Below are 23,455 nucleotides of genomic sequence, written 5' to 3' on the forward strand. Positions count from 1 at the left end.
GACTCGCCCTGTATGGACCTGGTCTAGACTTTTCCCCTTTTTGGGATAGTAGAAAAAGTATACTAGATGTGATACGCATGATTTGATACAACGCATTTACTTTGACACAAAATTTGCTTTTATACGTTAAGACTTCAGAGTTGCTTCTCTGAGAAGCTAAAAAGTTCGACCCCAACATGGCTTCCGCTACAGGTGACCGCGGAGACGAGCAGGTGAGAGGTCTAGTAAATCTTATTACGCTTGATTGCGGATTACAATTGTCGTCCTTTCCTGCAATACTTATATGTGCATTATATGTGCACTTTGCATATTGGTGAGTTTTAATAATGGCCAATGCATTCAGTTTAATGTGCCACACTGGAGTGGTTTCACTTGCTGTTTTGAAAAATTTGAATCAAGAGGTCTCGACACGAAAGGTCGTAAAAACTGTCACTTGAATTCTTAAACTCGATTAACCGCAAACGTGGAATGCATTCTTTTTAATAGTTTTATGCTTTTTCTTAACTAGTCTCTTAACTGTGTTTACAACTAATCACTCCTGTCAATGTATGTATACCATTTTCACTTTGTATAAATTGTTTTAATTCTTGCTATGGCACGAAACTGAAAATGACTGCTTATCGGTTACATATGCAGGTAAAAATATGATGTGTGGGGTAACTCGTTTTTGTATTTGTTGAAAATACCTACATACCATTACTGCCATTGTACTGTAATATAAACAATGTATTGTCTAATAATGAATCTCTATGAACTGTAAATACACTGCCAGCTAAGACTCCTGATGTTTGGCTAGACTTGATCTTAAGTCAAATTGTTCCAACAGAATGACTGATGATGTTGTAAGCACAACGCAAACACACTGGGTGATCCCTGCCATCAAGACGTGTGACTTTAGTCTGCTTTATTAGAATTGTGCTTTACAGTATTGAAAAATAGAGATCTAAACACTTTGATTCCATCCAATCTTGTGTGGATGTGTATGCGATCTCTGAGTAGTCACTGGGTCATGGCCAAGGGTTCTCACCTCTCTTGGAGGAGCAATATTTAGCATTAAGGAAGTCCATGAATAACCACAAGCTCTCATACGCCAATATCCAGGGAAACAGAGACACTGAACATTAACTGACCTCAGCAGTGCAAAGGCAGAGAGAAGGGGTCATGTAATAACACGTCTCTCCGCTGTCATGATAACGTTCACCCCCATCCTTCGCCTGTAGAAACGTCTCTCCCCCCTGAAACACAGACAAGTGGATGAGAGATCCTGCTGATGATGTCAGAGCCTCATGTACTGGGCAGTGACGGGGCGAGCAGCGCCGCAGACAGACACAATGGGTCCCGCGTGAATGAAGCACTTTGTCAGGCTCCCATTGACCCCACAGGGGTAGTTTTTATGATTCCCTCTGTCAGCCTTCTTGATCCAGAATGGTGAATGACTGTCTCAGTTTCTGCTTGACCTGATATGGCGGATGAATATGCCCCTGTACCAGTATCTACTTGAACCCCACTGGTGCATGAATGCGTCTCTGTGTCACTGTCTCCTGGGCTGGAGCGGAGGAGTGAGGGGGTCCATGGGCTTCCCCTTGGCGCTGTAGTAGCACCACCACGTTCTACAACAATGCAGCTGACTTGCACCAGCATGATGTTATGAGTGTGTGTGTATGTGTGTGTGTGGGTGTGTGTGTGTGCGTGTATGGATTGCCACACAGCTGTGACTGATGTCATGACACAACTGATGCTGTTGTAATGATCTCACTGACAGCTAGTATTCAGATAGAAGTACTAACTACTGAATAGAATAGACACATCTGGCGTTGTAGTGGCAAACACGCCTTGCTCAAAGGTATGTTGGCAGTTAGCAAAGTATCCCACCAAGGCTGGGATTTGAACCAGAAACCCACCTTCTGTTTCACAATAACACATTATATATTGAGTAGTGATGAAGAAAGTGTTTTGTCTGTCTCTTCATAAACGGATTGACTAAATTCAGTTGAGTTCTGGATTTTCATAAGTATCATCAATCTGCAGATTGGGAGAGAAAACCAGACCTCTGACAATAACTGACAACACAACACCAGGCTTAGGTCTCAACCATGTCTCTCTCCTCTCTGAAAACCTGAAGACCATATTTTATAGGGTACAAGAATGTAAACATGGATTGTGACAGTCAGGCAGTAATGATGTTACAACAGTCTCAGAGAGATTCACTGCTCCCAACACATGACAACTCTCAGACTTCAGAGTTCATAGTTGGAGCTCTCCTTGTAGTCATGACAAGGAACGTTTAGCCAGTACTTTCTCCTGACCCCGAACATCCATTAACCCTGACACATCTAGTCTTATTAATATACTATTCTAGTATCCAATGACTAGTTCTATTGATTAGTGAATAATGTAAGCACACAGAAAATCCCAATTTCTTCCACAGTAGCCAATCTCATCATTGTTCCTTGTCACCATAGCTTGTGTGATGCCTATTCTTGATCTCAGTTATGAAGCTTTAGGTATTTTCTTGAATGAGTGTCTAAATTGGGAGGAGTCAGTTATCCTGGCAGTATTGGTGTACTTTAACATGGGTGACACGTTGGTTAATAATTCTTCATCACAATGTAAAACTACACTTGTACTACTTTGCATTTCTATCTCGTAAAACACCAAAGGAAGATACCGTAGACAGTGCAGCATGCTAAGGAATACCATTTCGTAATCCTAAACTTCTGAGGGCTTCTAACGTACCTGCTACATGAAACATACAGCCTCTCTGCCTGCAGGTAAACTGTCTGTACTAGAAGGTAGTAAACACACAAGCACAAGACCATCATCAGCTCAAGCAGACAGTTATGAATGTCACTTGGGGCTAAAGTCAACCACCTATCTTTATGGTGTCTTTGATCCTCATCTTCCTTTGAAGCAGCCGTGCACTAAGACTAACTGGTGTGACATTCGTAACATAAAGAATGACCGTTCAATACCAAGCTAGTTCTTCTCTGAAAGTAAGAACTGCGCATTGAGAGGATGCAGAAAAAAAACTAATATTTAGACATGACAATCCCTTGCAAATGCCTCAATGATTGGAGTGTGTCACAACAACATATTATGTCTGCCATTATTCCAATTATAGTCCAATTATGTCATCACAATTATGTCAAACAAACCCCCATGTTTACTGTTGACCACAAGAATGACCACAACCTTAATGCCTCGAACAGGGTTATACAAAGTTCTCAATCTCTGGTTACACTATTGCTTTCAGTACCTATCAAATTTCGTATTTTTACTTTCTGACTGTGCACCTCAGTGGAGTTCGCTGTGAAACCACATTAAGCGCTCAACTCATGTTCTGTGTGTGAGACAAAGACAAGTGATAAATCTGACTGTGAACTCGAAAAAAAGACATAGATCTTCTTTCTCTCCCTCTTTCTGGGTGTCCTGAAAGACCATGTGTGCTGTGTAAGGTGTTATGCTTGAATGATTTACCAGGAACAAGAAGCTCTCTCATTTTGTGTAGCTAGCTGGTTGTCAGAGGGAGAATTAGACCATCCTACACCATGACTTCAGAGTAAAGGGTAGTTTAGTGATGGTCTACTTGCTCCCAAAAGTCTTTTTTGTGACAGATGTGTTTAGCTGAAGCCAACCGGATTCTTCTCTTTAGCCTGTGGTTAGTCTGGTAAATGTCTAATGTGTTTGTTCCTGACCAACTTGTATCCCTCGTGTCACCATGTGGAAGGATCAGGTTACCATTATCATAAACACAAACTGTATATGTAAATCAGGTCATATTATACGTGCATTCAAAGTATTATTATTTTGGGATTAAGTACTGTTATTCTTCATCATGTCATGGTAGCTTTATATGTTTAGAGCTGAATTACAGGGTGTGAGAGCAAGTGAACATGTGTGTAGCTGTGAAGCATGTTAGCATCTATGAAGCAGTAGTACATGTGTTTGCTCTGTGGAGACACTCCCATGCTGGACTGACTGGAGTTTAATCAGTCACCAGTGAGGTTAGGCTGTGTCAGGGCTCACAACTCATTATTTTCCTCACTGTCCCAGTACCAGTGCAAAATGAACCGTCCCAAACTGAACTCGACCTGTTCCAAAACGTAAATGATTGTGTTTTTGCATTTCAATTCTTGCATTGCAATTTTTTTTCTCCAAAATTGGTTTACATCATTGATGAGTACTCTACTAAACTCTACTGTAGTCTTACACCGTGGCTAGGTCTGCAGAAGTGAGATCTGTCACCAACGGGGACATCCTCCTTTCTCCTCAGCTGAGGGTGTTTCTGGGAAGGGAGAGTAGGAGTTCCCTTTTTTTTTTAATCCCAAACAAAGAGAGACTACACAGTTATTTGATAGAAATTTGTGTAAGTGCAAGTGAGTCTTCTTTAGTTGCTTTGTACAACTTCATTTGAGTGCTAATCTAAAGCTACTCAGATGCTTAGAGCCTTACTGACCTGTTGGTCGACTAGGGGTCCGAATGACAGCTGCTGTCTTGTAAATTGGTATTTTACGGTGGTTGTCATTACTGTCAGGCAGGAGGTTGGCCATCTTCTGTAACAGCTGTACATGTATCTGGTAACATTATGGTAACACGTGCTGACACAGCACCTGTCAGGTTAAAACACACCAGCACAACACGGTACGGTTGTATCACGCCTGTATATCACTGTCACACACCTTCATGTAACAGTAAACAACCGTGGACAGGTGTAAGCTAAGTGACCTGTTGGATGTAAACATGAATGGAGTTTAGATAGGTCAACAGCTGGCTTATATCCCAGGCCTGAACACCTACCTTCCTGGAACATATTCCCTTTCCATTACTATCCCCCCTTATCTCTTTGTTCTTCTATCTCTCTTTCACACAGACAAAGACACATTCACACTCACACAAACACTCACCGTCTATGTAGGTAAATGTGTAGATGGAAGACACAAGTGAAACCAGAAGTTTAATACTGACACATTGTTTATTCAGATTGATTTAATATGGCTTCTAGATATCCCTTTAGAATCTATTTTGAGCATCATGGCAGATTGTTTGGACCCTTTGATTAGCTCATGAATTAGTATTCCCTTTGCCTGCAGGTTGTCATGGAGAAACCATGCTGTTTTTGTTACCATGGTGATATTCCAGCACGGAACTCCCGCTCAGGAAGTCACATGGATTTGTATTATGTCTCCATTTCTCTCCTTCTTTACCCTCCCTTCCTCGTCTTCCTCCACGTGGGTCATCATCGTCCTCTGGGTTTGAATAGAGGCAGTGTGATGGACAGATTCTTGTAGAATGTCTCTTATCAGTAGAATGCAGCTGTCCCACCATGTCACATGTAACATTTATTTTCTGTTCTTCTCAGAATCTGACAGAACGTCGATGGTCATATTGAGCCCACTTATGGAAGTGTTGCCTTAGACAACCTTGTTGTGTTTGGCAGTAGCAGCACCCTTTCCTGTAAAATCTCTCTTATCTGTACGTTTGTTTCAACACATTTTAATGGGGACTTCTTCTCAGCACTCACCTGGGCTGATCTTATCAGAAAGCTAAAATAACACGACTAGATCTGTCAACACATGACTGAATGTGCCAGCTCTAGAATGCTGTTCTCTCAGGCTGTCTGTTGAACAGCTATCTTCCAACCTCGAATCTGGGAGAGGGCAGCTCACTGAACCAGATTTATGATGTCATGGTGATATGATCTATTCAACCCAGGCAAATTACTTCGGTTTCACAATCAATGCTGTATTGTAGTGTGGAAACTAAACCTTTTTGATATGGGGGGGATACACCATCTCCTCTCCTCTCCCATCCTCCTCTCATGTCAAGTAGATCTAGCTCATTAGTCCTCATCATCTTTCGTGTCATGTCCCCCACCCATCTCGCTCTCTAGCCAGGGAACACAGAGATGCACTCTGACAGCTGATGTTCTCTGGAGTTGCATTGATGTGCTGCACAGCAACACGAGAGTCTTATCAGAGACTGATCCCCAGCGTTCTGTTGGGGCTGTGTATGCACATACCAGTGGCTTCCCACAACATGCAGAAACATCCTGTGCATTGTCTTTCAATTCAAGTCTTTTTAGCTTTTCTATCCAAAAAGTAGTTATTGTGTAACATACTTATGATCCGAATGGGTATGAAATGATCCGGCCTTGATCCAAGGTTTGGCTCTGTGTCTGTGTGTCTGAGTGCTGCTGCTAGGCCTAATCGGTGCACTTCAGATGTTCCTATGTAGTCAGCTATGTCACATGGCCGTATCCTTGGCGATGGGTTTATTGAATAAGTCATGTTCTGAGGCATCCTGCTTTGTGGGATGCCAGTGGAAGGGGCTGGTTTATTGGTCGTAAAAGTTGCCTTGAAAGGTCTTGTTTGATTAGGGAGTTGCCAGCCTGAGGAATGTTCAAGATCGATTTGGAAAAAATGTGATTGCACAGTGCACACACATATACGCATGCATGCAGTGACACGTGCTTAACACACACACATACACACACATTTAAAAAGGTGACATTATCTTTAGTGTACCCTGTCTGAACATGCCTGTGATAGTTTAGTGGACCATCAGCGAATCATCAAATCTCATATTGCCTATATTAGAACATTCCAGTTACTCATTAATGGAAAGTCCCATAGCGGTATTTTTTATGTTGGTTTCGACAAAAAAGAACCAGGCCCCTTTATCTTGTTACTACACTCGTAGCTCACTAGTGTGAAACCATGACTTGTGCTGTGCATCCCTCTCTCTCTCTCTCTCTCTCTCTCTCTCTCTCTCTCTCCGTTTTAGACACAGAAAGGAGAGTCAAGCTTGGGGACATGAACACACATTAGACTGTTATATGTAAGCTGCTCTAATAGGGTGCTGTGTTGGACGTGAGTGAGATACTGAACGTTATAGTTCATCATGGATGGCGAGTCCAAGGCGGACCCTAACAGATCCTGAAGTGAAATCAGTTCATCATCAACAAGGAGGAGGAGACTAAAATATAGCTAGTTATCATCTTCCTATTTTGTTTCATCTGTGACAATACAGGTAGTCAGGTGGCTGATCGGTTAGGGAATTGGGCAAGTAATCTGAAGGTTGCCTGTTTGATTCCTGGCTGTGCCAAATGATGTGTCCTTGGGCAAGGCGCTTCACCCTACTTGCCTTGGGGGAATGTCCCTGTACTTACTTTGAGTTGCTCTGGATAAGAGCATCTACTAAATGTAAATGCAATAGACCTATAGTCATATCCGACAATATCCCATGCTTCAAATGGACTTTTGATGACCTCTCAAGATGTTTAGTTGTGGATAGGACCAACCCAGAACAAAGACAGCGCTCATACTGTGGCTTTTAAAGTTGTGTGTGTAAATTATTATTATTTTTCCCCAAACAGGTAGATTTGGTCCTATTGCTTCATTGTAGAGAGAGAGGGAGAGACAGACAGAGGAAGTTGGAGGGAGAGGGAGAGAAAAATAGAAAATACAGTGGTGTTTATAGACTGAAGGATAAGTGCTACATTCCTTAGCACAGTGGGATGTGGACACTCCAAGTGAGGAGATCCCTCCACACTCCTGTCTATGTCATCCACATTAAGAGCTGACAGTCTTCTCTGGGTTTCCTGGAAGAGAGACTCTCCCTGGCTGTCATCTGTGCCTGCGAGCCGGGGTGTGACCTTTAAACCCTGGCAGAGGAGTGTTGTTTTGGCATCTCCGATCTCCCTAAAACAAACAGCATTATGCCATCTCAGTTTAGACTGCAAACCGGCTGTGTGGATTACAGTAAATATGTACAAAGACAAATACATCTTAGCTTTTAGCCTCTAATCTGGTTGCTTAAAAAAAAAAACATCGCTTGACGTTTTGTTTTGGTAGCAATTAAAGCTATTGTATCCAGGAACTTTTGTTGTCCGTGTGGATGTGTGTGCATGTTCATGTATGTGCATATGTGTGTGCTGACATAAGCTAGCGCATCTGTGTGTGGGAGGCAGAGTGGGCCAGAGAGAGGTAACATCACATTGCACCTCTGAGCCCTGAACAAGGTGGAATACAGGTGTTGCTTATATAATCAACATGTGGATGGGTTTGGATGGCGTTGGAGGAGGTATGCCCTGACCAAGTGGTTCCTGTGTTTACTCTGGCTGGCTTCACAAACCGCCAAAACAGGAAATAAGATAGGAGACTGGAGGCTATAAAAGGGTTAAGTACACTGTAGCCTAAGATCCAGTTTGTGATTGTGTGTGTGTCGGGGGGGGGGGGAGGGTATGTGTGTGTGTGTGTTAGCGTGTGTGTGTTAGTGTGTAGTCTAGTCCTGCCAGAGTGAATTGAGGGCGAGGCAGGCAGAGGAACACTGGAGCGACAGGACTGGTGTTATTTTCAGAATGAGGGAGGGTGAAATAGAGGGATGGAAGGAGAGATGGAGGGAATACGGTGCTGTTTCTGCATATCTCTGGCAGCATCTGTTGATATTGGTTTGAATTAAACAGAATGTGCTTGTTGCTTCTCTAAACGCCACACAAGCAAATCAAGCACACAATGTATGCAATCCACATAATAGAATCAGCCACATCTGTCCAGGTCTTGCAAATCATCCCTGATTAAAGGAACAATCAGCGCTTCAACCTGAACCTGTTAGTCTTAATGAACAGAGGACATTTTTCACTCTGCTGTGATCTTGTTTCTGTCGTGACTGATAACGTCCAGCAGAGGGCAGAATGGAGAGGCTTCAGCGGGAGACAAAGAACCTTCCTTTGGAGCTTCAGGATGAAGACGTGTCTGAAACTGGATCTATACTTCAGTCGTACCCTCAGAGGAGAGGACCAGCTTTCACACACATGCCTCTGAGCACATTGTCGAAGCATATTTACGTGCGTCAGTATGATGCTAGGAAAAAGGAGCCCGTTTAAAAAAATGGTGACAGAGGTTGAGAATGTAAATGTTGCAACGATGCCAGATCGCATCCCTTTCCAGCTTACCACTGTTCTGTCCTGACCATTTTTTGTGCAGGTCTATCCCTCCCCACTGATCTAGTCATTGAAGCTGTCATGGGGATGAAAACAGACAGCTACCCCCCCTCCGTCCACCAGCCGTCCACCTCCCCCTCCCTACTACACACACCCTTCTAGCTGGGGGTGGAGGTATGCTGCCCTGTCCGGCTCCAGTCTGATGCCCCCTACATGTGGTCTGGTTTTACTGGGTGGAGCTTGATCCAGATATAATTGTGCTGGGAGTTTGGTGCAAGCTGGGAAAATCCATCATTACAGGAAAACCAGGAGGGACTCATTTTTAGGTTCTTTATTAAAAATCTTGGAAATTGGAGACTCAGAAATGTCTGTCTCATGTAGGGATTCCCTTAACCCCTCCCCTCTCTCTCTTGGTGCCACAGGGTGTGTGTGTGTGTGTCATGGGTGGTGAGTATGAGGTAGTGGTAGTCATGATGACACCACTGGCGAGTGCCAAGGCACCGGGAGCGCTGAGGGACAGTCAGTCCCCTGTCTCTGGTGCGTGTATTTCTCTCCTCTGCCCCCTCTTGAGAAGGACTTAGGCTCCTCGCTAAAAGACAGAGTGGACTCTGCTATGGACAGTGTGGGTAGAGATAGTGGAGAGGAAAGAGACATCACTCCAACAGCTCGCTCACATCCAGCCCTCTCATTGTCTTTCACACCATCTCTCACTGATTTTTTATGATGTTTTTCTCTCTGTTTTCTTTGTCTCTCTCTCTAACCTTTTTCTCTCTCTGTTTTTCTCTCTTTATCTGTCTCTCATTCTCCTTTAGTGGTTGTCTCTCACCATCTCCTCATCGCTCCCTCCCTCTCTCTCTTCCTTTCGCCCTCCCTCCCTCTCTTTCTCTGAGTCCCTGCCCCTCTTTCTCTCTCTCTCTTCTTTCTCACCCTCCTTCTGTCTCCCTCCCACCCTCCCTCCCAATCATGCCAAGGAGAGCAAGGGAGGGAGTTTTCTCCATTAGTGCCATTTAGCTTGAGAGAGAGAGAGAAATAGAGAGAGGGAGAAGCCAGCAGAAAAGTACTCTACACGTAGCTGTGAGAGTGGTGGGTAGCTGAACCGAGCCAAACCAGCAGAGCAGAAGTGACTACTGTAACCCACGGATTATTGATTCATACTAATATTCATCTCTCTGTGTATCTGACTCTGACTGTTGCTTCTCATCAGAGCTCTGCTCCCTGACTTCCGGAGCGTGTGGGAGATAGAGGCATCCGGAGGCTGAGCACTGCAACTGGAGAAAGTGTGCGTGAGTGTGTTTGTGTAAAAGAGACTGGAAGTATGTGTGTGTCTGTGTGTATGAGCGTGCCAGAAAGTGCATGAGCTTGTGTGAGCGTGGAGCGTGTATATGAGAAAGTGTGTGTGTGAGACAGTGTCTGTGTGTGTGTGTGAGAGAGAGAGAGAGAGAGAGAGAGAGAGAGAGAGAGAGAGAGAGAGAGAGAGAGAGAGAGAGAGAGAGAGAGAGAGAGAGAGAGAGAGAGAGAGAGAAAGAGAAAGAGAGAGAGACTCAGTCTGTTGGTCTATCCACCCAGTGAGCTAGCCAGGCTTTGGGGCAAGTAGTCAGGCAGGCTGCTCTGCTCATGGACTAGGGAGCTCTGAGTTCTGGACTCACGGCACCACACTTCAGAAGCAGCCGCTCCTCTGCTGCTGTGCTCTTCATGTTGGACTAAGGACCAGTGAAGGTCCAGAAGCCAGGATGAGTGAGGAGGCCAGGGAAAAGACCCCAGCCAGGACTGCCTCCGCACACCGCAAGAAGAAAGGCAAGAAGGTAACAGGCGACCCTCTAAGATCTTCCAGAGATCCACTGAGATCTCTGTTGTGTCTATTAGAGGTTGCTCTTATCAACAAAGATAAATGTAGCTGGGTGTCTGTAAACAACACACTGGTGTGCTGACAGATACTGATTTGTTTGAGAAAGGAAAAAGGAGAGGAAAGAAAACAGAAAGCTCTTTTCAAAGACATGGCATGTTTTGTACTGTTGTTGATCTGAGAATGAAATGAAACGTATTTAGTGTTTTGTCCTGAAGCAAGTATGTATATAGTCTAGGTTTGTTCTGGCACTGGGCTGTCGTTGAGATCCTACAGAAGGCAACATGTAACACAGAGTTGTACTGGAAGCAAGTACACTTTAAATGCAATGATGGATCACAGCGACCGATTTCTGAAAGTGCTGTTCTTATAAAAACAGTCAGAAACAATGGACAGGCTAAAGGCACCTGTTCCTGTAGCTCCTGTAGAGAGAATGCAACGGCATCCACTTAAAACAATAGCTGCTCGAGCAAAGGGATGACACTCAACAGTGTGCTCCTCTCCGCTTCTGCAACACTTCCAGGGGGCACAATCTGCTGGCTAAGACTTTAGAATTTATTGGCCGGGCAAACTGGTTGGAGAGTATGTTGTGCAATTGAACCTGCTTGGTAAGCAGAACTTTACATGGTGTTACTACTGTGTTTCCTGCCTGCTCAGCTTTTTCAGTTATGTGCTAATGGGGTGGGGAGGATTCTGCCCCAGGTCTCTTACATGGGTGAGTAACAGGTGCTGGCTCAGAAAGGGGGAGTCGGGAGGATGGAGGGTACCTCCTTTGTTTGCCCCCGGGTGTGGAGAGGAGGTGATAAGGGAAGATATACCTTAGTAGTTTGTAAGAGACAGTTTCTCTTTGTGGTAGATGAGGAATAAAATATGAGGGAAGGAGAGGAGAGAAGAAGGGGGAAGTGGAGGAGAAAATAGAGGAGAGGGGAAGTGAGATGAGAGGAAAAAGGAGAAAGGTGGAGGAGAGATGAGGAGAGTTTGGAAAAAGAGAAGAGGAGGTCAGAAGAGTGAAGAGAGGAAAATAAAATAGAGAAGACAGTAGACGACAAGTAGAGGAAAAGAGAGGAGGGGAAGGAGAGGACTGAGGGTGAAAAGAAAGAAAGAGAGAGGAGAAAAGGGGAGAGGAGGGGGAAGGAAGGAAGATGAGAGATTGATGTTATCTCTAAGCAGGCTCCCATTACTGCTCCTACCTTACCAACCTGTTGCTAGGGACACACAGCATCCTTTTATCCTGTTGACACAGTTACAGTAATACCACATCCACATACTACACATGTGGTATTTCTTATCAATGTCAATTACATGTTTACCCCTTGTCTGTCTATGGGTGGATATTTGAAATAAGTGTTTGGATTGTTAGGAAAGGAAATCCCCAGTTGAGTGGATTAACACCCTTTAGAGACCCCCTAAACTGTGAAAAATCCTGGTTGTCGATTTGAACAGGCTCCGTAAAGACAATTAAGAGATTTGGGTCTTCAGAGGCTGAGGAGAGGAAAGAAGTGGGTTTCTTTACTGCCTCTATAGCCTTGAGATGTAGATTGTTTTCATGTAGCTGTAATAAGATGGGTGGTTGTCTAACCTCCCTCTGTAAAAGAGTCCAGCAGTATCTAGCAGACTGACAGACTAAAACTATGAGGACCAGACCACGCTGATGACATACCACACCAAATACTGTTCAAGGTGTCACATTTTATCTTAGTGAAATACAACACGTGCGAGACACTATCTCCCATGAGCTATAAAAGCAGAGTTCTTTTCTGTGTTGTCAGGATAGAAGAGTATGCTTCAGAAAACACTTTTTATTGTAATCACTGTTCTTGTCAACATAGTGCTGGTTTTATAGGTCACTGCTTGTGAATATGAGAAAGAGGAGGAGGGGGTAGAGAGAGAACGAGGGCGAAAGAGAGGAGTCAGAGAGAGAGAGAGAGAGAGAGAGAGAGAGACAGAGAGACAGAGAGAGAGAGAGAGAGAGAGAGAGAGAGAGAGAGAGAGAGAGAGAGAGAGAGAGAGAGAGAGAGAGAGAGAGAGAGACAGACTGGAGAGAAAGTGAAAAAAAGAAAGAGAGAGGGAGAGAGATCGGTGTCTACATGGGGGACCTGTAGCTTTGGCAGGTGTGTTATTGGCTGTGGCCATGGCAACCATAGCCCTGCTGTGAAGGAGAGAGGGAGAGGAGAGACAGACACACATTTCTGTTGTGATGTTGGTTGTGGAAAACACTATGAATATAACATTTATTAGGCGTGCAGCATATTGCACATCATTTTGCAAAATTGTACATAACCGGCCTTTTGACATTTGTTTATATGACAATGAATAATAAGACACAATAGCCCAACCCCAGCCTCAAACCTAGCCCCAGCCCCAGCCCCAGCCCTAGCCCTAGCCCCAGCCCCAGCCCCAAGTTCACTTCAGAACGACTTCACTACACTGTAATTTAAAGCCAATCTGGACATAGAGAGTTCTAATTGGGGAGCCAAGCAGGAAGTGAGTCTCGTAGGGTCCCTGCAGGCTCACTCAGTGTGTGTGTGTGTGTGTGTGTGTGTGTGTTTGTGTGTTTATGTAAGAGAGATAGTTTGTGTACTGAGGAGTAGGGGAGGGTAACAGGAAGAGGCCATTTTGCTGACACACATACCAGACATATTGTACATTTGGATTCTGGCCCTTTCTCTCCTTCTATCTCTTTTTCCATCTGCATCTCTCTCTGAAAACATAAATGATTGCTTGGTAAACCTCCTTGGAAAGATTACATGAATAAATATTACCAAAGGTAAAGACACTTGAAAAAGAAAGTCTTGCTCTTTTTGTTTTCCCCATTCTCTTTCAATCTCTCTCCCTCCCACTCTCTCTCCCCCTCCCTCCCTCTCGCTGTCTCTCCCCCCCTCTCCCTCTCTATTCAATTAAAGCTTGAACTCATCCTCAGTTGAGTATCTAACTGTGTTAGAGCTGTGCTTTGCTGGAGATCCATCTCAAGGACTTTCCTGCCTCATATGGCTGTGGCCCTGGCATTGTGTTGGTGGCGGTTCACAGACACACAAACACATACTGGTCATTGGATGTTACTGGGTAGTTCACACAGTTGATTGGACAAATGTTGATGACTCATGTCCTGGAGTTAACATGCTCTCAACTGCCTCCCTGAATTTGGGTAAAGAACATTACACAGGAACTGTTTGAGTAAACAGGGTCATCTAGTTAGTTTTTGTGGTGATTGTTGTGGGAGTAACTCTTGCGTAATATACTTGTGTGTGTGTATCCACAGTCACTGACCAGTCTCTATTAGACAGGTGAGTGTTTCATTTACAGGAATGTATGGTTAATGGGTTATACAACACTGCCCACATACCAGCCCACAATCTCTCCATTCCTCATTCGGGCCAATACTGGTTCATTTGGACATCAGGAGGGATGAAGTAGGTGGGTGGTTGAAGAGATGAGCACTCCAGGCCCTGTGGGTTCTTCTCCCCCACATCCTTATCCCTGTTACCATCCCCATTACCTCCACCACTAACACCACCATCGCCCCCAGTGTCATCTCCAACACCACTACCTCAACCACCATCGTCTCCTTCATAGTCATCACCACCACCATAACCAACACCTCCACCGTCACTCCATAGCTATCACCACCATCATCACAATCACCTCCACCATTTCCATCAGCCTGCAGTGTGACTGCAGCTCAGATGCTCTTCATCCTAACTGCCTCGACTCCAGATTAGGTTCTGATCCTGCCTGTAATCCCGCTTGGAATGTCCAGTTCTGGCGGCGGCAGCATTCCTGAACCTTCCGTGGTGCAGACGGAGCGAGGCAGGGCAAGTCAGGGCTTGCTGTTCCCAGGATCTCTGGTGTCCTCACGGAACCCGATAGTGTTCCTCCAGCCATGGTTAGAAAAGCTTCTTCCTGTGGAGTTGTGTGTGTGTACTTGTGAGCAGTGAGTGGTTGGGATGCTTGTCTCAGGTCCAGGTGATAGTAATAATAATATTATATCTCACAAATTGCAGCTATAGAAGACATAATCCCTATAAATATTCCCTACGGTCTAGGTGTACAACTGAAGTACAGTAGCAGTCTGCCTGCCATGTTTCCATTAATCTTATTTGGATTACATTCAGCTTCATAAGCAAAATTTGAATAAAGTGATCTTAAAATTGAATGAAACCGTAATAGCACCCTATTGATAAAGTATTTAATTTGTTTCATCTGATGCATTGCAGTGTGATTATAATTCATTTTGCTTATTAATTATGATGCACTTCAACATCCTATTCAGCTAAAGATGGCTCGTGTATCATAAAGTTGTGTTAACTGCATGCTGGCTGATGCCAGCAGAGCCATTCTGCTGGGCCATATTGTGTTTTTGCTGAGGCAGCCAGAGAGCAAATGCTGGTCTTGGCCGACCACCCCTAGATCAGGATGACTCTGTGTTCTTCTGACTGCACCGGGTCTGTCTGGTTAATGTACAGAGTTCTGTCCACGTCCTGTCTGGGGCCCAGGAGAACAAGGGAACACCCCTTCCCTTTTACTCTCCCCCTCTCCCCCTCTCTTTGCTGTGTCTGTTTCCCTGTTTCTCCATTACTCTCTCTCTCTCTCTCGTTCTGAGGTGTTACTAAGTGACTCAGCCCTGATGCTGCAGAAAAGCCACAGACTAGTGCTATTTTCCTGGAAAATGTTGCATGATTGGTGCAAAAGAAAATGGCGCTTGTCCTCAGCATGTTCTTGTTAGTTCACTTGTGCATCGATCGCCTGAAACATGTTTTTATTATTTCCCTAAAGTGGTTGTAGTCACTGAAGCACAATTTCTGTGAACAGTGCAAGACTTTGATGCAGGTTGTTTTTCAGCACAATTTGTCTGATACAGGCTGCCCATTCTTTGGTATCAGTAGCTGATATATATTTCTGATGTAGCAGAGGTGGTTTGGAATCACATGGAGCCCTGCCTTGACACTGAAGTGTCCTCACAAGATGGCTTTCTGTAACAGGACTAACAAAGAAAAAGCCTGAGGTCTGTATTCCTGTACAACACCTAGAACCTTGAAGAACCCGAGCACAGATGGAGTTCCCCTGAGCTGGGCCTCGGGGGTCGTCTTGGAGACCTTTAATAAGAGTAGGAGTGACTACAACTGCTTTACACAACACTCCAAACGCATGGTAGTACTGCTGACCTCCTATGTAACGACATGTTGAAGTGTCTGGGGAAATCTAATATATCCTGTATGTATGGTCAATTTGATGGCGACCCCTCTCCCCAGGGCTACATTCCGTCTTGTACAGTATGCGTCTGCAAATAATTACGATATTCAGTCTGTGTCTGAAAAGGTACAGGAGCATGATCTATTGAACAATGGCAAAGAATATGGGTTCAGCCCTTTTTTTTGTTTACTACAACCCCAAAGCCATGAATCAAGACTTTAACGACAACCTGACTTAATTAGGCTTTAATTTCCCTTGTGTCACGGTGGTTATGGTTTCGCTAAAATCTCCATCGGTTCCCTCGTTTTCTAAGCTATGTGGTATGCTGCGAACACCTGATTCTTCGATGCCATAGAGCAGAGCCCAAGGTTGATAAGTTGATTCCAGAGAAAGTGCTGATGTGTACAGAGTCAGTAGCTGGTAGCATGGCTTTGTCTCCATAACCCCTGGCTGTATTAGCCTAATGAAGACTGACTAAGCAGAAGGCCCCAGCAGCAGCTGAATGTAGCAGTGGGGGACAGAGATACAGTGAGAAACGGCCCCATAGATCAGTGTGTGCTGCTCAATACCTGGAGCAGACAAACAGCTACACTGCGGCACAGTGGACTGAGACAAGTCACACGCCTGGTTTACTTTCTTACTCGAGGTAATCCAAACTGAGGCCTTGCTCTTCAGAAGAGCTGTCCTATACTGTCATACATTGTCAGGATATGACACTCAGTAAACAGGACACGGACTCACGCACATGCACGCACACAAATAAACACACAGACACGCACGCACACACAGACACACACACACTGATGCCCTCTTTATTAGATACAATGTAAACTGATGCTGTAGCCTCTTAGAGGGCAAGGCTTCTCAATTCTTATGTTGATTAGATTTGATTGACCGGTAGGGTGCATGTGATGATGATGTGTGTAGTCCAATGTGACTATGCATCCATGGCAACAGGGTCTAGGTGACGATGTCATGCTGTTGTTGAGAGAAAACAAAAAGAGAAATAAAGGAATTGAGAAAAGAGAGTCAGAAAGAGGAGAGAGCATAGTTTCCCAGAGACTCTGAGAGTGACTGAAGTCAATTCAGTTCCAACCCCTTGGAGACAAAGACTCTTGTTTTTACCTAGCTAGGTGTAGCCCCCTCAGACAAGAGGAGGAATGTTCTGGAGTGAGGCTCTGCCCAATTACCTGCACATTTCGCCCAGCAAGGTGAAGGATAGACAGAGCAGCAGCCCCAGTCCTGTGTGTTGGCCCCTGGCCTAGAGGAGCAGCCCTGGCCATCCCTTCTCTGTCACGCTGCGTGTCCTCGTCCCATGTGTGTGTGTGTGTCTCAGTATCGTGCTGTGTACCCTCGTCATAAACGTGCTGGAGGGACATGCCCCCTCGCCACATGCTTTACATCCTGCCCGCTCTCTCAAGTTTTATACAGGGCTGTGTGTTGGTACAGTACGTGCATGACTGTGTAATGCCAGGTACTTTGATGTAGTGCTCTGCTGACTGTGGAAAACTCCTCTCTTTGATTAGGGAATTCTGAGCTGAAGCAGACCCACGTTGCTCACACGGCACGTACAACAGAGCTTCAGAACAGAGCAGAGACTCAATCTGACATGTGACAGGATGGTGTTAACCAAGAAACTTAGTTATTCTCTGTTATGTTGAAACATTCACTATTTACACCACAGTACAACAGTATGTGGGCCAAAAACACAGTTATTAAGATTACTTTTAAATCAGGCAGGGCAGGGTGTTGACAGCTGTCTATGAGTGACCCTGTGAGAGGTGAGAGGTAGCCATCGTGTCTGCATGTCCTTTTTTTAGAGTGCTAAAATCTTCTTCCCCGCCTGCCCATCTCCTCCCCCACCTCCTCCCTTCTCTCTTTACTGTAAGTCTGACCTCCTAGCAGAAGTGGCAGTTACATGACATGCCAGGGTTGCCCTCTTCCTTTGCCAGGGGAGGAGGGAGATTTCAGTACTGAAAGAGCTGTCAGCCTGCCTGCCTGCCTGCCTGCCTGCCTGTCTGCCTGTCTGTCTGTCTGTCTGTCTGTCTGTCTGTCTGTCTGTCTGTCTGTCTGTCTGTCTGTCTGTCTGTCTGCCTGTCCTCCTCCTCCTTCATTATCACAGCTGCAGAGAGACAGAGATGGGCGGGGTAGACAGGCAGAGAAGGAAACAGAAGCAAAGTGAGAATGAGTGTTAGATGGAATAGAGAACTCGACAAGAGCGAGGTTAGATCATCTTGGTTGTTCTCTCTCCCTGTCTCTCGTTGTAGAGTGGGAAGGAGAGAGAGACAGTGGTATCTGGAGACCCGACAGCCCTTGTTTAAAAGATCAACATCTGCCTCACTCATCCCCTCCCACCCTCGTCCCCATCACCCTCTCTTCCCCCCTTCTATCCCTCTCCCCCTGCCAGCAGCCACATGGCACTTGTGGTGTTACCATGACAGCAGAGATATCATTGTCAGGGTCATTTGCATATCTCTCGTGGTCATGCTTAGAACATCCATCTGAGTATGGTACACCACAAGAGTCTCTCCGTGTTGACGTCTCTGTAGGGGCAAATAGAATATGAAATCCTTTCGAATACTCGACACATTTGTGTGGTATTTGTCCGGAATGTCCCAATGCAGCTGGGAGGGGTCTGTCATTTTAGTCATGGTTCTATTGATAATTTTGGTCCAGACAAACTCAATCAAGCCTTGATCCTGTAGAGTTCAATAGTCTGACCAAGATGTTGATCTGACTCCTGAAGCAGAAAGGCACCAGGGGTCTGTCTGGTCTTTAAGTATGAAGGAGTAGTTAACCTAGTTTATGACGTGAAGAGATAACATTTCAGTGAGGGTAAGAAACCCCTCTTTCACATACAGCAACCAATTAAAGAACATTTTTCATGCTAGACTTAGTTCAATGCTTCGTAATTTTCCTTGTACTGCAATATCAGTGCCTTAAGATATGGTGAATTTTAAACTAATCACACCAACTGTTTATGAGAGACGTCTCTGAAGCATGTTCTCTCCCAGGCCAGTATCTCTTCTGTTGCCTGGCTCTACTGTGTGCCATGGTGGAGGGAGATAAGCATGGAGTGTGTGGTTTGTTCTGGTGTGGCCACAGCACAGTGTAGGAATATTCTATGTGGTGTTCTATTTGTGGCTCGTGTGTCCGTTGCCTAGGAGATCCTTGGCTGAGTCCCAGCAGGACTGGAGTTGACCTCACTCAGACAGAGAGACATACAGACAGACAGACAGACACAGACAGAAAGACAGACAGACAGACAGACAGACAGACAGACAGACAGGCAGGCAGGCAGGCAGGCAGGCAGGCAGGCAGACACACAGACACACAGAAGGAGAGACAAACAGAAGGACAGGCCGACACAATCAAAGGAGTTTACAGAGATTGCTTTTGCTGTCTGTAGACGACTCACATCTTAACCCTGTGTTCCTTAAGTTTACAGAACCTAGAAGGTGAGACAGGTGCAGCACGCTGTAATGACATCATGTTTGGCCCCAGTCCTCTCTCACGTGGTGTGCCCTAATGACATCATTCTCCTGAGATGAGCAGTCAGTTACCATAGCGCCCCAGCAGAACCTCGTCAGCACCATAGACTTGGATTGATTGTGACCAAGAATTCAACCAATTACAGTAGATTAGAAAAGGTCCGAGCCGATCAGAGTAAAGTCTGCTTACTCACACACTTGACATGTTATTCCATTGCTGTGGTCAATTTCAATTAAGACAGCCCTTTCTTGCCTACTGCTTGTGTACACTAGTAGGATGGACTCTGGTGGTCTTCCACTGTATGCAAACACAGAGTTTGTTGTAATCTGGTATGTAGTCATAGAATTGTGACATATACCAATTTCCAACTTCTAACAGCACATTTGTTTATACTACACACCGCTTGATGCTACACAGAACCTAATTTGCTGTACGTTTTCCTTCTTCCAGCATTGATTGATTGGTCTGTTGCCTTACATGTTGTTTGCCGTGACTATTTTGCTTCCATAGCAACGTACCATGGCTGTGCATCCCATGGCCATACAAGGGCTTGTGTTCTGGTGGGACGAGAAAGAGGTAGAGGAGAGGGAACAGAATGTTGGTGTCATCCACAGCTGCTGTCTTTGTGACGCATGAACTTGGTAGAGATGGCTCCAGTCCACTCCACTGGGAGTCATTACAAGGGTTTTCCTTGCTGCACCAATCCGATATTGATTTGATTTATCGATCGATTTCCTTATTTGATTTTGAGGTAATTAGGTTCACTGCTCTCCCTGCTTGAGCGTAATTGGTTCTCATTCACGGTGCATGTCCTGAATTGCACTGCTTAATGCAGCCACTTAAATCACGAGTTGTCTCTTTTAGTGTATCTTGGGGTGTGATCTTACTATAGTCTCCCAGTCTGATGGAGGTCAGTTCTGGTTTGATCTGTTTGTGTGCAGCTTTCCCAGCTTGTAGCAGCTGCTCTATCGCCCCCCTCCCCCCTCCCCCCTAGCAACTCCTGCTGCTTCAATCATCACTTCAAACAGAGAAGAGGATGTCTCGCTGTTCTTGCTCTTCACATGGTCATTGATTACGTTTGTGGCCCTGCATCGCTGCTGGAGTTAGGGGCCGGTTACCTCCTTTTCAGTTGAGGTTGGGTTGGCTCATTGTGTAGAATGTACTGTATGAAGACAAAAAGGTATGTGATAACCCTGCTGCTGGTTCGACCTTTAAATAAACTCTGACTGCATCTTCCCTACAACATGTGAACAAACGCCTGTAGTTTCACCTCACACATTTGGGCATTTCCGCTTCATCTGGAAACGGGGTAATACCTGTCAGCAGCTGTCTGAGATGGGACGGTGGTTCCTGTCAGCAGCTGTCTGAGATGGGACGGTGGTTCCTGTCAGCAGCTGTCTGAGATGGGACGGTGGTTCATGTTGACAGGTCCTCGAGGGCTTGTTCTAGTACCTCGGTGTTGTCTGTTTGTTTGTGAACTGCTTACACCTGTCTCAGTCTGGTAAACAAACGCCTGGAGCATCGTGGCAGAGAGGAGATGTTTGTGTTAGTTTTGACCTGCTAACATAGAAGGCATGAGACACACTGGTGTAAAGAGTTCATAAGAGGACAGCATAGGCTTAGTCTGGTCTGGTCTGGTCTGATCCGGTCGGATCTACCGGTAGTCTGGTCTGGTCTGGTCTGGTCCGGTCGGATCTACCGGTAGTCTGGTCTGGTCTGGTCTGATCCGGTCGGATCTACCGGTAGTCTGGTCTGGTCTGTCTAGCCAGGAACGCTAGTCCACTTACTGTATACTCCTTAAACTAATACAATTAAACTGCAGTTAAAATATTCTGTCATTCCAGTCTGCTCCTTCCTCTATTCTAATACAGGCTGATACCCCTGCAGGTTCCTACAAGGTCAGATTAGAAAGAGATCTGGAAGTCATCAAACACACACCAGAGGACCTGTCTGTCAGAGCAATGTTATTGGTGCCCTCCTGTCCCAGTGAGGAGTTGATATTGATGAACACTGAGATGCCCCCTCTCACTTCTCTTCACATCTCATCACAAGTTATCTTTAATAGCCTGATACCGTGTGTCGACAAGTGAACCAGTGTAAAGCTGACCTGTAACTCAAGGGGCTGAGATCTTAACATTGTGTTGGTGTGTGTGTGTGATATGTGTTTGTGATGTGTGTGTGTGTCATAACTGAACAGTTGTGATACTCTGCTCTCAGGGCAATAATGCCCCTTAGTGGCCAGGAAGTGTACTACATGTTGCTGCCTGCTATTCCAAAATATTGGATATAAGACCCCCTCTTTATGTTCTCCTCATAACACAGTCTTAATGTTTTGGTACTCTATGACAAATCTGCCTATGAGGTGATGTTCAGAGTAAGCTTTGACAGATAATATTTCAGAAAAATCCTGAATTGGCATAAAGATAATCATTATGATATCCACCATATGCAGTATAATATATATATATTTTTTTTCCATAGCTGCTGGAAACCTTAGTGGGTCTAGAAGGTGTGTGTGCAGCACACCTGACCTGGCTTAGTTGATCTGCAGTGTGTGCATTTCACCAGCAGAGGGAGCTAGAGACCAGGAATGCTGTCTGTCATGAGCAATGGAGTACTAGTGAAAAAATGGTTGTCAATTCCCTATATCCATGTTAGAATGACTGGCAAGCTAGTAACACTAACAGTAAGCAAGTTAGTTAGCTGGCAGGAAGGAACCAAGTCACCAAGCATGACAAACTTGCAAGATCAACTCAGCAACGAGCTCAACGAGGATGGTTTGCTGAAAGAGATGTTGGAACAATTGCAAGGACCTCCTCTGTTCTTATCTATGATTAGCCAAGATAGTCCTGTTATCAGGGCTGCCTTTACTTGCTATTGGAAAGCATCTGTGTATCCCTCAGCTCAGTCTAAAGCTGTTGCTCCATGACTCGGCAATGTGCTGTGTGATACAAGTCTCTGTCCTCACAGGAAACACAGAGCTGTGAGCCTTTTTATCATCTCAACCTACTTATTTATAGGCTAGGATGATGAGGACACGCTCTAGTACACACACACACACACACACACACACACACACACACGCTTGCTTGCTCTCTCTCTCTGTCTCTCTCTCACTCTCTCTACTGCTCTAAGAGTAAAAAGCCCCAGATCAAGGGCCCTCCAGTCCTGTATAGAGAACTTAGTCCAGCAGGGACAGTTAGACTGGTGGAGGACATTTTCAGTCATGAGAATCGAGAAACTCTGTCTGTGTTTGTGCCATCTCTCGGCCTCTTGTCTTTGTCCTCTCATGTCACGCCTGTAAGTCTGACCTTCTGGTTAGTCATCACCAGCTGGGGCTGGACTGAGAAACACACACCATCTTCTTCTGGAACACAGAGTTCTGACAGGTCTGTTCACCAGGCCATCAGCAACCAATACGACTCACTAACAGCCTGCCAGCAGTGTGTGTGTGTGTGTGTGTGCGTGTGCGTGCGTGTACGAGCATGGGTTGTGTTTGTGTGGTTCATAATGTCACGGTGGTGAGAGCGTCAATTGGCTGAGGTGAGGGGCGTGTGAGGTGGGGTAGCAGGTGTTTCAGCCAGCAGATGATAACATTAGCCACAGGCTCTGAAGAATGTGAGGGGAGCTGGGAAGCAGGGAGAACTAGGGAGAGATGAAGGGAAGGAAAGGGAGAACTGTTTCATGCTTGTTAGGAGTTTTTACCATGCTGCACGCCATGGAGCTGGAGCACCACTCAGTCACAGCGGCCTCTCTTCTTATTGGCTGACGGCTTATCAAGCCAGATGAATTATTTACTTCCTGGTTAGTTTTAATGGTGAATCAGATCTTATCTCAGGCCTCTACACACTGGTTCGCTTCTGGGGAAGGGTCTATCACAGGGAAATATCTTGGACACTATCTTATAAATTACTACCTGGTAATGACAAGACTGCATGGAGTCCAAAGGCCAGGCAAAAATTTGAGGTTCATGTTCCTCGGAATATTTG

The 23,455-nt window shown here is 45.2% G+C and overlaps 1 protein-coding gene across 1 annotated transcript in view; it reads left to right on the forward strand.

Moving 5' to 3' along the window:
* Positions 1–30: 30 nt before the first annotated feature.
* ank3b (ankyrin 3b) overlaps positions 31–23,455 on the forward strand; it is a 91,120-nt gene continuing 67,695 nt past the window's right edge. Inside the window, exon 1 of the mRNA XM_084670994.1 lies at positions 31–212. Coding sequence (XP_084527120.1) covers positions 177–212 — 36 coding nt within the window. The 5' untranslated portion in view covers positions 31–176. The remainder of the gene's footprint in view (positions 213–23,455) is intronic.

The sequence above is a fragment of the Hypomesus nipponensis genome, chromosome 13, assembly GCF_054491055.1.
Source record: "Hypomesus nipponensis isolate SF chromosome 13, ASM5449105v1, whole genome shotgun sequence".
Lineage (NCBI taxonomy): Eukaryota > Metazoa > Chordata > Actinopteri > Osmeriformes > Osmeridae > Hypomesus > Hypomesus nipponensis.